The sequence below is a fragment of the Primulina tabacum genome, chromosome 5 (genome assembly GCF_025594145.1).
Source record: "Primulina tabacum isolate GXHZ01 chromosome 5, ASM2559414v2, whole genome shotgun sequence".
Classification (NCBI taxonomy): domain Eukaryota; kingdom Viridiplantae; phylum Streptophyta; class Magnoliopsida; order Lamiales; family Gesneriaceae; genus Primulina; species Primulina tabacum.
Window position 1 is genome coordinate 9,214,498 of NC_134554.1, and position 16,827 is coordinate 9,231,324.

A 16,827-nucleotide genomic window follows, 5' to 3' on the forward strand; every position below is an offset into this window, starting at 1 on the left:
TTCACGTGTTGAAATTAGAGGTGTATGGAATATGATTAGTGGCGTTTTCGATCTTCCACGTCTCGCTTGCATGGCTTTCACGCGTTGGAATTAAAGCACGTCGAATGGCGATGTATATATATATACAAGAAACCGAAACCATGTCTAACTATATATACATATATGTATGCATACATCGCGTGTTACTGGTTTAGCTACTTTGTATCATGATTCTCAAAACCAAAGAAATTTGGATAATTCAGCAAGTATCTCCCTTAAGTGCGTAAGCGCCAACTTAAATCTTGACATAATGAACAAAAATACCCAATTGGAGGCCCAAGCACAATTTCATGATCCAGCCCAATCTCTGTCTAATTCCTTAGCCCTGTATTTAATTATTTATCGAGGATAAGCCCACCAGGAACTCAACCATAAATAAAACACATTTTAAATGTCTCAAACCAATCCTAATAACATTGATTATACCTTTATGTAGGAAATTCTCTAATAAAATGCTTCATCTGCATTGAAATTTACTCGCTTGAAATGCAATATTGACTGAAAAGTTTTAAACTATTTAAATAAAAAACAATTAATAATAAAAATATTAGGATCGGTTTGAGACATTTAAATGTGCTTGTAACCATAAAAATTTTAGAAGTGACTTTTAATTTATAATTTGTTATAACAAAGAGTATTCATATATAAAAAAAATTATAGTCATGGTTTCACAACAACTCTAGTAAATATAATATATTAGGGTCAAAATTTTGTGTTTTGAGTATTCATTTATTTTGTTTTTTTTTCCTCTCATATAAAGAGGTGTACTGAAAATCGGTGTACTTTAGATATACTAATTACCAAATAGTGAAGCTGAGATGCAGGCGGATGGACTCCACCGTTCGTCGCTCCGATGCAACCTCATATGAAACTCGGGGGATCCACTTCGATTCGGCGGCCTTTCCTGTAGCTTCATAGACGCCGGTACGCACCTTCAATTATCGCCCACTTTTACCACCTGTTATTGCTACGAGGAAAAGTGTTGCCGTCATGTAATTTGGTTGCTTTTGGTAATTTAATTGCACACTTGATTGTCGATTAAATCACCTACCTAATGCTGACCTAGAGTTTTGATTTTATTGATATACCTTAATCGAGTAGGAGTCTGTAGGAATCAATCAATTTTAGTCGCATAATAAGCAAACAACAATGGACATCATTAACAGTACAAACCAAATTTTGCATAATAGAAATTCGCAGGTCAAATGACGAATAAGTTTACAAGTACTGAAGAAACTTAAGACTTAAGAGAACTGTTGAGTGTATGAAAGCTTATTTAATGTTACCACCTAATATCACAGGGATATCCCAATTTTTTATTTACTCGAAAATAACTCCACTCTCGAAAACTTGGCGCATCAGCTCGAAGTTTGGTTCTCCAATGTAAACACCACTCTTGTAACGATTCTGGAAAGAAATCATAATGTATTTTAGGTTAATGAGGTGTTTAAATCCATTAGCATGTCCTGTGTACTTCAAATTAAAGAAGAAAACTAAACAAATCAAGAATTGAAGAGACTTACCTTGTACTCTTCCTTCAGCAGTGTATCATTTCCATAAACAGCATTGAGCTGCATGTTCCACATAATTCCTTCTCGGTTCAAGAGTTCTGAAAACTCCTTATGTCGCTTCCTGAGGTTTTTCAATCTAGACTTTAGATAACGATCTGAAAAGATGGGGCCAAATAAAATTCGGAATTTCCTGTTCACACTCAGTTGGCTTTCTAGCCTGAATGTTGATCCTGGTGCGTATTCCTTTTCGATCTCGTCTACCATCATCCTTAGAAAAAACTTTTCTGCGTCTCCTCTACCTTCAAGGGGTATGTGGGCCATCTGTAATTTGTGGCATTTTCACATAACATACATGCTATATTAAGTAACAAGACCAAATAGTGTTATCTAATTACATCAAGTGAGCGACTTACATCAATGAAGTGATCTTAATTGCATTCTATGCCTTCATTAATTACTATTGATTGGGAAAGCTTCTTATACATATTAAAAAATAGTGGAGAAAAAATGTAGTCATGCTAACTGCTATTTTTTCTTGCTTAGTCATGTGGACGACAATCAGATCAACTATTGTTTGTGCTTGTCTTAGAGAAGCAAATGCAATAATATAGATTGACTGATCTCCACCTTTCATCTTTTAATCTTTCAAAGTTATCAGTAGACCCGTCCATGGTTCCCAGGAACCGCGGAACCAAAATCAGAACCAACTTTCAAAAACCGGAACCCAAACATTGAACTTACAGTTCAGTTCCGATTCCTTATTTATGGAACCAGAACCATGAGGGACATGAGGTAATAATCATGTAAAAAGTGCTGTGTATGAAATTAAAGTTCCAGGGCACATTTCTGCTTGTGTTTATGATGCCTTTATCTGCCTTCATGAAATTGATTGTGGAAAAAGAAGCAATTTTTGCAAAAAACAATTAGGAACTTTCTGCATTTTTTGTGATTCAAAGTCCTTTGCATCAAAATAACATAAATGATAGTACTGTTATCTCAATTTTATAAAGGATTACATCTGTAGCAGTTCATATTATCAGGCTTATTGCCACATCTGTTTCCGGGTCTTGTGTGCTAGAGTGTTGATAGAAAGTTTTTTCATCATATTGCCTAAAAAATCTTTGATCAAGAATTAGGACGGAGAAAATGTTAGATACTGTTCCTAAAAGTGCCAAAAACCAGCATCGAGAAGTTTGAATCAAATGCCATTTGACATTTTTTTAAGCCCTTGAGACCAATTCCGTTTATTTGATTTCATTTTCCATCTACAATGTTCAAATCCCAGCCCCCTTGCTTTCCCACTGCTCTCACCTTCATCATATTCATCCGAAAATTCTAAGACATGTTCCTAAAATTGGACTTTAAAGGTTATTGGATATTTCTCACTTAACATGATCTTGACTCAAGTGTGAATTTGAAGCAAATAAAAAAAAATACAAATTCAGGAAACTTGACGTTAAAACTTTGTGATTTGAAGAACAGAAATGTAGATTTTAGAATCTTTTTCTGTCACATGCTAATCTAGACGCTGTAGCTGCCATGCATTGCATGGCCTAGGTTTTGTGCTGGGGAAGCGTAAGTTCCTCTTCCATGACAAAGTCTATGAATATATAAAGATGAAAAGGCAAAATGACAATCAGATTCATGCACAGCATCTTTGGTAATAAGAGAAGGAACAAACCTGAAAACTCCCAATATGTTTGTCAATAAACACAGAACTTGTGAGTTCAAGAAGCACATGGATACAGCTGGAAAAAAGGAAAAAAAGGGAGTGGATTTGGTTTTGTGGATTATGGTGGTGCTTTTGGAGTCTGGTTTTAACTTATGATCATGAGCGGCATTATGATTGTGCCTGACATCTGTGTCATCTCATGGGCTATAATCTGGTGGGAAACTACTGCTTATGCTAGGATACTTCATGGAGAACAATTACGTTTTAAACTGTATTTGGTTTTAAAATACCTCTCTTAAATTTGTAAGAGTAGACATGGCGATGGTTTTTTTGAAATTATAAACCGGAACCGTCTCTCAAAAACCGTGACCAAAATCGAACGGTTTCGGTTTCGGTTTCAAAAACCAAAAACGAGGTTTTACAGTTCGGGTTCCTGATCCACCTTATTGGAACCGGAACCATCAGTTTTGGAATTGGAACCGGAACCATCGGTTTTGGAACCACGATAGGCCTAGATAAGAGAACTACTACTGAATTAGGACTTGGAGCTTTTGTGCGGTTTTAAATAATTCCTGCCATTATTGACGTGTTTTTCCACCTCGAATTTACTCCTGATATTTATAATCTATATTTTTGAACAATTTTTACAGAATGAAATCTAGATTTAGAATTAATTATCCAAATCATATATCAGTGATGCCGCTAGGATGTGAGTAGTGGCAGTAACCGGAGGCACGTTTCATCTACCTCCCATCACACCAAACACAATCCAGTCGGTAGCAAATCGGTTGGTGTTTACATGCTCAGCAACCTAAAATCTACACATCGCTCTAGCATGGAACACACCAACCAGATTAGCCAGATACAATGTGGCGCGACGTTTCTGGCCGCCTGTGGGTGGACCATTAAAAATCTACAAAATTCATTAGAATCATCAGACTTGGAGATAGGGATATACCTTTGATCAAAGAGTAAGGGAAGGGGTTTTTGGTTGAGCTTGAACGTCGCCTTCGGAAATTTGCCCCAGCTACCACTATTGGAGATTCTCGTGAGCTCCGCTCCTCTCTTTATGTTCTAATGCTTGTGTGTAACCTTATTTTAGCGTTAGAATTGTGTGATTCTCGTAATCTGGGATGGATGGGTTTAAATAGTTAGCTTTTCGAGATTGCATTAATTAGCATAAAAAGTTTGTATGTCACGCTGTCTAACCTAGTTGTCAAAGGGTTTGACACTATGACCTGATTAAGGTGAACTCATATTAGAACAACGCTAGTTTGCAAATAGGATCAATTCGTTGGAATGAAATTTGAGGTTGTCATTAGATATAATAATAAAAATGATATGTTACCAATTTAAATATGCATTAGAAATAGAAATAGTTGTGTGAAATTTATTTATCTCTAAACAAAAATATCACAATAAAATTTATTTATTATCGAGGTTTTCGGTAGATATTGACGGTATTTTGAGTGTGTTTTGATAATGAAGCTATCTAAACTAAAAGCACTTTTTATTTAAAAAAATTGGTGCTTGGGTGAATAAACAGTTTTAACGAAGTACTCAAAAGCACTTTTCATGGAACCAGAAAATATGACTTGTGAGCGTTGCTTCTTTTTTTTTCACCTTAATTTTTTTTAAAAAAGAGAAATGAATCCAAATGGAAAAACTTATTTTGCCTTTTTTTTAGAAGAACTCTTTAAAAGCCTATATTAGTGAAGTCCTTTTTTTAACTTCGGCTTCTATTTCCAAACTGCTCGTTTTTCTTGGTTGATTGCTTGGCTTGCGGACAAAATTTGAGTTCTAAACCACGTAACTTGCATGTTTTTCACTTTTAGTTATGTTGTCAGTCAATTTATGTTCTTAACATACTAATTTACACTTTTTTTATTTTTGTTTTTTTAATCAAAGTGCTGGCATGTCGATGGATAATACTGATATATCACATGTCATGTCAGCACTCCGATAAAAATGACTATTTTTAAAAAAAACTGCAAGTTAGTGAAGTAAGACTGCAAATTGACCGATGTCGTGATAAAAAAATGAACAATGAGTAAGTTACGTGACAAAAAATGTAATTTCCCCTTAAAATCTAAAATTCCACTACAACTCCAAAACTTGCATTGACCTGGTGATGTAGAAATTCGTTGCTAGTATAAGAGGTGGCAAGAGAGAAATTCTACTATTCTGGGGGTTTTAAATTTTTTCTTTGGGCTCTCTTGTTCGGTTTTTCTCCTGAAATACTTTTTCCAGCATCCTGTGAATAAGTTTTCTAAATGCGCCGAACTGCTGGAGTGAAAAGTAATTGTGGATTATATTTGAAGATGTTAATAAGGAATCTCGTGTAATTTGGTCAGAAATATTTGGCACTGAATGAGCAGTGAGGAATTTCAAGTTTTGCTTGAACACTTGCATGTTAACAATATTATAGCGAATTATGACTCTTTATTCTTGACTTTCTGTGTGCAATCAGTAATAACTTCATTTTGATAACTTTGACAACATTGCATAGATTGAATAAATAGTATCGATTTCTTGCCATTGTGCTTGGGATCAATAAACATAAATGTGCGGGAACAACATAGTTGATGATTAAATTTTGTTAGACAAGTTCTGTTCATCGCTTATAACCCTGAAATTCATATTTACCTTTTATTGGTTAATCTGTATGTGGGACTTTTTTACCTCTATTGATCGTCGACACGTTTAAGGTCTTTGATGATAGAGAGACTGAGTATTGATGCTATAAGAAATCCTACACATTGGCTATGGCATTTTAGCTATTTCCGTATCTTGTCTTGTATCTTTATGTTGTTGAATGTGTCTTTCAAATTATCGAACTTATTTGGTTTCCATACAGGTTACATTCGAATCAGAGATCCAGAAAGGAAAACTTGACTGTCATTTAATGATGAACACATTCAGTACTGATTGTGACCCCGATGCTGTTGTGCATGGCAGGAAGATGTATCATTTTGTTTGCTTATTTGAGGTAAGCAACACTGCTCATAACTGACATCATTGCTTCTAAAATACTTACTTCAGACTCACCCCGAGTGCTAGTTCTGTTGTTATATAGTGTTTTAATCGGAATTTAATCGGAATTATCTTTCAATCCTGTTGCTTCCAAACCGAAGATTTCGCGCTCTGTGAAACTTCAAAGTTTTATTAGCTATCTTAACTTTAATGGTGAAGTACCTACGAGAGGAACCTTTCATGATGGCGGTTAGCTGCTTCAAATTGTTCAAATGAATTTGCAAAAAGATATATTTTCATTTCTATTTATTCGTTGTGTAATGCTAAGTGACATTTTACAATAATATTTGATGCTTTAATTGAGGGTTATTTTCACAAGCCATTTGTTTCCAATATGTTCAACATATGGGCAAGTTTCTTTAAATTTTCTGCAAACATTTTATTTACTCCATAATAATGAAAAAACTTACATTAAGAGTAAGAATAAAGTAATCGTGAATGCTTTCTTGCTTCACACATATAAGCTTTTTTGGTGACATTTCATATCAAATTATCTATTACCATTATATTTTGTTTGAGATTACCCCAAATCCCAGCCCTTGTTCCTCTTGGAACTATCAAAATCGTCTTAGAAAAAACGAAATTGAATACACTTTTGTTGTGGCTACGTTTCTTAAAAATGGTTACGTTTCTTAAAAATAAGAAACTGGAATCATTAATCAAGCCTAGTTTTGGGATTGTGTAGAATGTATAAATAACGTAATTTTTTATTAATTGAGTATCCCTAATTGTAAACATAAATTAAAGTTTAGTATTTGCATGCGTTTGAACTTTAAAATCAAAACAATAATAATATTAAAGTTTAGTATTTGCATTCGTTTAATAATTCAAGAAGCCTAGGTTTTGCATGCGTTTTGAACTTTAAAATCAAAACATAAATTAAAGTTTAGTATTTGCATGCGTTTACTTTTCGTCTCTTAAATATTCATGAATAATATACTTAATTAAATTTTATTGATGATATTAATATTTATAAATTTATGTTACGATTCCAACATTATTTATCGATTTTTTTTTATTAAAAAATAGTCAGGAGCTTAAATGGTAAAACACCAAAACCAAGGAGCTCTAACTTTAGTTTCCTGACAAAATAACTAAATTTTCAGTAACTTTTTTGTGACGTTCATGCTTTTTTTTTTTTCAAGATAAATCAAATTTATCAATATTTAAAATAAAAATAATATTTTTAACATGAATGGAGTCGGTTATAGATCTGTATCATAAAATTGACTGTTAGTGGTGTATTAGTTTTAGAGTTTTAATAACTTTTATGAAATTTATCTAGAGATATTAAATATAGATTTTTATATACTCTATAAAAGTTTAGTAATATTCAATGTAAATCTTTTTAGAATTTTAAAAAGTCATGTGATATTCAAACTTCACTTTTAAAAACTCTACAAAAGTCTATAGATATTCAAAATATCAAGAGATTTTTAATGGCTTCATGAAATTCTATTAATTACAAGAATTAAAGTCTAAATTACAATAATAAAATGTCAAAAAATGTATTTGATTCAACCTAAAGATTTGAATGTACATTTTAATTAAGAAATCTCACAAACTCACATACTCAATGCAAAAATTAAAATTTTCATTCTTTTCTCATCCATTTATTTTTCCTTTTATTTGTACTTTTTAAAAACATATTTTTTTATATTACTAACAACATCGTTCATTTTATTTTTTGAATTCCAGTCAAAACCTCATAAATTTAAAATTATATTTATTAAAATTTTTAAAAAATTATTACACTACATAATAAAAATTTATAATATTTTATTGACCTATAAATTGAAAATAATTATTATTTTTAATAAATAAAATTTAATTTTATTTATTTATACAACATTTGATAGTTAATTATTTTCTTTAATTTTTATTAATCTATACGTTGATTTTACTTATAACTCAAAATTCTTGTACATGCTATTTTTCATTAACTTGAATGTATATATATGTGTGTGCGCGCGTAATTGATACATAATTTTAGAAGTTTATCAGCATACATATATAAGAATAACTATAATAAATTATATTTCAAAAAAAAACTATAATAAATTAAATATATTAAAATTTTATAAAGTTGTTCTAACTACAAATATTTTAACATACTTATTATTTATTTTTATGTACAAATAATTGTCTTTTTTTTTTTAGATATTGTGAAAAACAAAATTGATATATTTTTGTATACAAAATTGATTTAAAATGAATGAACTTATTTTAAATTTTATTATTTATTAATATTGAAAATTATTGTTATTTAATTTTTTTAAAAAATTGATTATTTAAATTTTCAATTTTGAATTGAATAATTAAAATTTAATTGTCATAAATTTAGTATTGACTTATTTATTATCTTTCGTAAAATCAATATTTAAAAAATATCATATTAAGAAAGAGAAATGAAATAAATAAAAAGTTATTTACGTTAAAATAATTTTTTTAAAAAATCATAATGATAAATTACAAAATCCATATAGTTCTATAAAATTTTTTACAAATATGCAAAATAAATCTACAATATTCTACGTAAAATAAATTTACAAAATTCTGTTATTTAAAAAAAAAAACAATAAATCTATGCAACGAATATGTCCCTCAAAATGTTCGAAGTTTTTGTGTAAGAATTTTAATTTATGTTTTTTTTTCAAGTACTAAAACCTAATTCGGATAAATAGAGGCGTATGTTTGGCGAAAACTGTACGTACTGTGGACTATCTACGTGGGTCTCCTCCGGTATTCTGCAGGTACAATTATACACCTCTACTGTGTGTAGTTTCTCAACACGCAGACCCGCTTGACCATCCCCCACCTTTCTCTCACCTGGCAGCGAATCGGGTTCCAGCTTCTCGACCCTTTTCTTTCCTCTTTTCTTTCCAGCGAAAATCGCGGTTGAACGAGAAAATCGCTGATGAATTAAAATTTGCGGTAATTCTTCTTTGATTTATTGCTATTTTACGCGATGTGATAGTTTTGAATCTGTTGATTCGTTTGATTGCTGTGATTGGTGTCTGATTCCGGTGGTAATGTGGGTTAAATTTGTTTTTGTTTTTTTTTAATGTTAGTTTCGATAAAATGAGCAATATGTTTTTTCTTATTATGGTTTCAGAGACCGAATATAATTAGGCGAAGCGACGCTAGGTGAAGTTGATGGGAGTGCGTTCAAGTGATTGGTGAGGTTTGCTATTGTGTTGTGGTGTTGGCCACAGTTTTTACTGGAATCGGAGAACGTGATTGATTTGCTGAATATTCGGAGTTTGGATTTGCCTTTTGGGGGTTCAGTTGTTATGATTAATCGGTTGCATTGTATGAAATTCTTTTTTCCAGAGTAATAAAGAATATTCGGCCTGCGTTTTGGGTTTGATCAACTTGGAAGTTAAGGTAGATTAGTGCCGCTGCAGCCCAGAAGGAATGCTTGAAAAACATAGCGGTATCTATTATTTGGATTTTGATTATTACCTTTGCCACTTAAGTTCTGTGATTTGATTGAACTCTGTGGACTATAGAATATATGTTTATTCTTTCTCTCCAATTGGTTAATTGATTTTGAATGGAGTATCTTCCAGTTGAAGTTGTTGGGAACATACTATCACGGCTGGGGGCTGCTCGTGACATTGTGATTGCATCTGCGACTTGCAGAAAGTGGCAAGAGGCTTGGAGGAACCATCTCCATACTCTTACATTTAATTCTAGTGATTGGCCATTTTATCACGAGTTTTCCACTGATAGGCTTGAGATACTTATAACTCAAACAATATTTCAAACCAGGGGACTGCAGTGCCTTTCTATAATTTTGGACGATGTAGATGAATTTGCTGCAGCTCCAGTTGTTGCCTGGCTCATGTTCACTAGAGAAACATTGCGTCAGCTGCATTATAATGTGAGGACAACACCTAGCATCAACATTCTCGAAAAATGTGGTAGGCAAAAGCTTGAAGTATTGTCTTTGGCTCACAATATACTTACAGGGGTTGAACCTATTTACCAGAGATTCCCCCGCCTAAGATCCTTATCTCTGAGTTATGTCAGTATATCAGCATTGGATTTGAGTCTTTTGCTCACTGCATGTTCCAAAATTGAGGTCTTGAACTTAATCAGTCTAGATATTATCATGTCCGATCCACAAGCTACCATGGAGTTGAGTAGTAACTCATTGAAGGATATTTACGTTGAAGCAATCAGTTTGGATAAGTTTATGCTGGAGGCTGACAGTCTAGAGAAGTTGCACTTGAAAGATTGTACACTTGAAGTGTTTGAGCTTGTTGGTAAAGGGATGCTGAGGTTACTAAAGATTGACGATGTAAGTGTCATCCATCTTGACATTGGTGAGAGTGCTGAAAATTTGGAGATTGTCGATGTGAGCAATTTTACGATCACATGGGCAAAGTTCCATAATATGATATCACGATCGTCAAGATTGCGACAGCTTAGACTTTGGGATATTCTGTTTGACGATGAGGACGAGGTTGTGGAAATTGAGACAATCTCTTCGTGCTTTCCTTTACTAAGCCATCTATCCTTGAGTTTCGATCTGAGAGAGGCAACAGTTCAGTATGGGTTACAAGGTTCTTTTGTTTTGGAGAATGTGAATGTCTTGGAACTCGGGTGGACTGTAATCAGTGACCTGTTCTCAATGTGGGTCTCAGGACTCTTGGAAAGATGCCCTCACCTCAGGAAGTTGGTTATCCATGGAGTGGTTTCAGAGACCAAAACGCATGAAGAATGCAACATGCTAGCCAACTTCACCTCATCCATTGTCAGACTCATGAGGAAGTACCTTCATGTAGAGGTTCAGTTTGAATATGAATAGATATTGACATATTGCTCTGCGTGGAGCTATTTCAATAGTGAACTGCAGAAGCAGGTTTTTGCACCTCAATGGAGATTCTTATTATACATGTCTGAGCCTCCCCAGATAATTTTTGGACTTCAAGCAATTGTGAAATCAGTGATGTTTATATATATCTTCCGTTTATGCTTGCTTGGTGATTTCTTGGGGGGTAATTCTTAAGGCTGAAATTTCATTGTTTCCCATGTGGGTATAATTGTTTTCTGTCATCTTTTTGTTCTATTTTTTTGTTTCTTTGCACTCTTCCACAAATTTATTGCTTACTGTTCATTCTATTCTTTCATTTCCTTGATTCATACAATGCAACGACTGAAATATTTTCACCCTTATCTTCTCTAGTCCTCAAAATGCAAAGAACTAAAATAATATTCAGTGAGATCCTTGACAGGCCCTTTTCCTGGGACATTATCCGATGTTTTTGTGTGTGTTTCTAATTGTTAATGATTCTATTATCATTTTTACAAAATAGCCCAATTTTCATATTAATGTGGCTATATGATTTTCCATTTAATATTTGGAACTGTTTCTCTTATGTGGGAGGTTTTTTCCTCAATACACCTGAAGGGGGCTCATACAGTCACTCATAACTGGTTTTCAAAGGGAACTGTGACATTCTTTTATCAGTATTAGTCTGTAAATTAGATATATAAAGTAAATCTAAATTAACACCAAGTCATTGATTGAAGAAATTGAAATTAAACAGACAGTATATGAGCTGTGCAGATGCAGGAGTTATTGTAGAAGGTCGTGAGATCAATTGCTCGATAAGCTTGAATGATCTTTTTTTTATGTCTGCAGCAGGGCACTTTCAGTATTTTACGGAATAGCAGCGCACTTTCAGTATTTACGGAGTTGGGAAATTTGTTTTAACATGCTTCCCTGTGTTAGTAAGATGACTAGGTAAATGATCTGCTAAACAATGCAGGTGCTACATTTGGGAAACCAATGCCCATACCAAAAACATTTAATACGCCACTGTCCCCAAGAATGTCTAATCCCATGGAGGTCCCTGATTGGTATTGCATATGGATAAACATTTAATATGTCATCTTTATCGCAGTTTGAATGGTTGAAATTGTTGCAGGTTGACCTACGAAACCAATAATGTCTTTGGTGTGGTTAGTTAATGGTCTGTTTATCTGGTGTCACGACCATATTGTGGATATTAAATCTGGCTAAGGTGCTAAATAAACAATGAAATGGGGTTGTCAACCCAAGGAGTGGGCATTTTTGCATGCATCTGAAATTATATTATGCGTTATCAACTTTTTCTCACAAGTTCTCATCCCTCTTGCATTGGTAATCAGTAGTGAATAACATCGCTTGTTCCTAGCTGAATGTGTGCTTTCCTTGGCTGATAACTTTATCTAAATTGGAAAGCATCGAGCTATATAGCTATTTGGAGTCCATTTCCATAAAAAAAAATAGATGTAGAAAACCTATTTTCCAAGTTGATGATAGGTTTTGAGGGAATTATTCCTACTTTTCTTAGAAATTGTAGACATTGATCCCCTTGTTCATATATTATTTTTGGCTTGTCTCTATTGCGCTAAAGGATTAACTTTGTGTTGTTATTTTTGGTACCATCTTTTGAGGCAATGCATGATCTCGCTACCTATTCTGTGCTTTGGATTCTTATCTGCACATCGGGGGTTTGCCTTAAACACAGCCACTTGAACATTTTTCTTGTTGAAAAAACCTTGATCTGCATTTTCAATTGTTTGTAGTTATTTATTTTTTTTTGTAATAACGTTGGGATTCTTCTCTGAGAAGCTATTATATTGGTGTGCAATTGGATCTTATAACCCTACCCTTTTCTGTGAACAAATTGCATAGAGAGGTATGCTTTGAAACTGCAGTTTGTAATTGTAATTTCCAAGCTTGAAGCGTTTTTTATGACCGATTGGATTTGAATATGCACAGGACATTTACCATACCCATGCTGCATCACTACCAACCAGGCGACTATCTAATTGCGCAGAAAAAGTTATCCACAGTGGAGCCTATCTTTTTGTCCCTAGTGCATCTTCCTTCCTATAGAAGAGTGCATGTAATGGGCACAAAAGCCTGAATTAGGGCAAATAAGGATCCAAACCAGCAGCCCAACAAGAAGAATATTAACCAACTTCGGTCGATGGATAACGATGGAAAAAATTAAGGATATTAGCCAGCTTAGTCGAGGAATAAAGATTTCAATCAGCTTTAAAACTATATGTTCTAGTTTCCTAGTTTACTGTGCTTGCTAATTCTTCTTGCATGATTACTAGTTGGTTTCTTATTGAATTAGTGTACCATTTGCAAATAAGAGATCAAAAAAGTGGAATAAAATATCAGAGTTAATGATATACCAAATTCTTGACTCTTGAGCAACAAGATCTCTTGAGAATTCGAGCCTCAACTTATTTAATCCAAGATAGGTAGAAAAAGCCACAAACAAATCAAAGATCTATTGACCAACCAACTCGATTGCCCAATAACTAGATTCTTTACCAAGGGCCATAACAGTGCACGGATTAGTGTTCTACTAACTAGCAATCATATGGGTGCCCTTGTTTCAACATTTTAATATATGCATCTATAAATAAGTAAAATTGTTGGTTGATTTTCATATAATCCACCTTAAGTGACTCTAGCATCTGTGGTTTGCTGCCATAGCAAATTTTTCAACGTGTATGAATTATGGAAAGGATTGACTACTGAGTGCAACAATTCAGTACTCCGCCAACAGTTTGGTTCGTGATCAACCCCATGATTTTTTCAGGGCTAGAATACTGCTGAATATAATCGAAGATATTTATTTCTGTCTGGGGAAAGTTTAGGAAATAATTTGTGATGAAAATAGATGTCTTTCTATTGTCGTGTAATAATTGTTTCAGTGGAATAAAGCAATGTAAACTTGATTCTTGAGTTGTTACGGTCAAAAATATATTGGTTGCACCGATACAATAAACTATAATTTTTTGTAAAACGAGAAATGTTGGATGATATTTTTGTTTTTTTTATGTAAAAAACTATGAGGAAGTTGAAAGAAGAAGGTGATGCTTTCACGAGAAGTACAGCCCAAAATTCTCATATATGTTCTTCCTCTCTGGCTTCCCAATTTTGCAAGCGATTTCTTTTCATCTAATGTTTTTCTAGTCTATTTTGTAGCAAAATATATTATTATTATTATTATTATTTGGTTTTGTAGAAACATATACGAGTTAATACCAAATTAAGAGGAGAAGAACTATTAGTTTACTGGTATTTTTTCTTGTAGATGTTGAATAGTTGGTGTCACATAGTTTTCTCTGTTCTTTTAAGTTACCTGATGATGCAATGGCAAGTAGAAACCTTAATGTTATTAAACTTCATTCTCTTCAAGGATGTAAGAAAGATTTTGAAGTTTTTTGTGTTTAATATAAAGATTATTGTTGAGCTTGTTGGGAAAAAGAAACTTAAAAACTACAAGTAAATATGGCTTACGAACTGAAATAGAAGCAATTAGAAATATGAAAATAACACGTTTCAGGGTATTTCTTGGGATTCACATTCAAGTAATGTTGATTTGAGTGCTCAAAAGAATTGAAAACTCTCCAAAGTGGTGTGAGAGTTTATTAAGTAGACAAGCATTTGACCAATGATCAGAAGTTAGATTTTTCTACCAACAATTTTTCGAGTTAGCCTATTATACGGGTTTGTTCAATGCGATTTTTTTGACTAGAATGATTTGCAGACTACTGTGTTAGTCTGAAGTTTACCTAGTGCCCATCGAAATACAACGATTGCAAGTTCTATTGTATTACAAAAAAAATTAAATACTCTTGGAAAAATGTCCACCATAAGACACTTAAATTGACCAAGTCCCCCCCTCGATATCAAATATGATTAAAATTGGCTAGTTGCTTACCAAGGCTTATTATAATAATCCAAGAGTCGAGCAATTGCTTACTTGTCCAAATGCTTGTATCATGTGGGATGATTTAGGCGTCTTCATATCTAGAAAGTCCACTGATATCATTCTAGCAGTTTTTTTCTCCAACATTAACTAATATATACTAATTACTGAGTTATTCTCTTGTAATCCAGAAGATATCACCAATGAATCAGGTCATCATCATTTCGGGAAAGGATCGAAAACCGGAGGAAGCAAGGAAAAATTATCATGTGATGGAATTGGCAGGGATCGGTTATCTCCCATACGATCTGATCATTGAAATACTCTCAAGACTTCCTGTCAAGGTTCTTTGCAAATTCAGGTGCGTCTCTAAATCTTGGCACGGCTTATTAACTCGTGACAAGGAATTCGCAGCTCGACATATTGAATGTTCTAAGCATATGCCTCTGTTGCTAATCAGAAGATACCTTTCCGATGCGATGGAGGAGCCTAATAATAGCAAAACCACCATTGAATTGACTTCAGTAGACATGCAAGGAGATGTAACTGATAGATTCAAGAAAGTAATAGATGGTCCCGTTCACACGTTCATTTCTTGTGGTTCTTTGAGTGTTTTGTGCTGCATGTACTCTCTTTATGTCTGCAACCCCTCCATTCGCGAAATTGTCCGTGTCCCGTATCGTTCTAACTCTCGTCTACATAACATAGGATTCGGGTACCTTCCAATCACAAATGAGTACAAGATTGTCCATTTGCACTACCATTCTTATGTTGGGAACGGGAAAATGGGGTGTGAGATTTTCTCCTTTAGAAGTGGTGAGGATGTTACTTCCGGTTCTTGGAGACAAATTGGAGATTGCCCTTCTAGCGCCTGGACCTCTGAGTACCCTGTCTGTGTTAATGGAGTCATTTACTGGTCACTTTCTTCTGGTTGGAAAGACAGATCAATTCTTTCTCTAGACCTAAAGAAAGAAGAATTCGCCAGTATTTCCTATCCCATACGTGACTCGAAAAAATACAGTTTCTTGGAGTATATCGGGCTTATGGGTGGTTTATGTGTGGTCGGGTTCTCAGAAGAAACGTCGAGAATGGATATATGGATGTTGAAAAACAGGACTAAGATTTGGGCAATGGAGTATAGCATCAACCTCTCCCCTTTGTGTCCAAAGTTTCTGATTTCTACTGACGATAATTCTCAAGAAATATTAGTTCATATGGAGCAAAGGGATCTCATCTGTTACAGCCTAAAGAGCCAAAAATCAAGGAGAGTTGGTAATTACCACGGAGCCATCAAGAATTACAATAAGCCGTGCCTTTACTACGGTAGCCTTATTCCACTCGGATAAATTTGGATGCATTTTCACATGTACAAAAGAGAATATGTATTGAATACCAGTAGAGTTTCAGGCCTTTTCTGCCTCTGATCGGTGGAAACTCTCTGTTTTTTTTTTACTTTTTTTCTTGAGCTGTAAATAAATAATTCATTGATCAAAGCAACTCGCAAATAAATTATTCTGCCTCTGATCAATGAAACTCATCTTACTTGACATGAATAATGGTTGTTTCTCAGTGGATGTAACAAGCTATTTTCTCTGTACTATTTGATCAAAGCCAATCTGGGTTGATTCGAATCTTCGATCTATTGGTATCGTCTTAATGTTCATGTCTGCCATTCTTGTTTGAACAAAATTACAACACCAAACGTCAAAGTGTGAGGGTAAACTTATTTCTTAGTTTTTCATTAGATTTTGAATAAATTATTTCCATGAGCTTGCTTTCTTGATTGCGGAATGGCAATATAAAAATAATAAAAAATAATTTTATTTCAAAGAATTCAATA

General features: G+C 33.7%; 2 protein-coding genes and 1 long non-coding RNA gene across 5 annotated transcripts; all 3 read left to right on the forward strand.

Annotated features, from left to right (window-relative positions):
• The first annotated feature begins 760 nt into the window (after positions 1-760).
• LOC142546269 (uncharacterized) lies at positions 761-6,573 on the forward strand. The gene is made up of 2 exons (XR_012820450.1): positions 761-963; positions 6,080-6,573. It is a non-coding gene; the product is annotated as an uncharacterized LOC142546269 (long non-coding RNA).
• A 2,391-nt stretch (positions 6,574-8,964) lies between these two features.
• On the forward strand, positions 8,965-13,389 carry LOC142546270 (F-box/LRR-repeat protein At1g67190-like). 3 transcript variants are annotated; one of them, XM_075653902.1, is made up of 4 exons: positions 8,965-9,189; positions 9,371-9,439; positions 9,589-12,950; positions 13,034-13,389. In XM_075653902.1, the coding sequence occupies exon 3, from the start codon at positions 9,812-9,814 to the stop codon at positions 11,069-11,071; it is 1,260 nt and encodes a 419-aa protein (XP_075510017.1). In that variant the 5' UTR covers positions 8,965-9,189; positions 9,371-9,439; positions 9,589-9,811; the 3' UTR covers positions 11,072-12,950; positions 13,034-13,389. The 3 variants fall into 3 exon arrangements, with proteins under 3 accessions (XP_075510017.1, XP_075510016.1, XP_075510015.1); XM_075653901.1 differs by having other exon boundaries at positions 9,371-9,434; XM_075653900.1 differs by having other exon boundaries at positions 8,990-9,008; positions 9,092-9,189; positions 9,371-12,950.
• Positions 13,390-14,935: 1,546 nt separating this feature from the next.
• On the forward strand, positions 14,936-16,618 carry LOC142546272 (putative F-box protein At5g62660). The gene has a single exon (XM_075653903.1). It carries the CDS (start codon positions 15,191-15,193, stop codon positions 16,331-16,333), a length of 1,143 nt encoding a protein of 380 aa, XP_075510018.1. The 5' UTR covers positions 14,936-15,190; the 3' UTR covers positions 16,334-16,618.
• Positions 16,619-16,827: the final 209 nt, after the last annotated feature.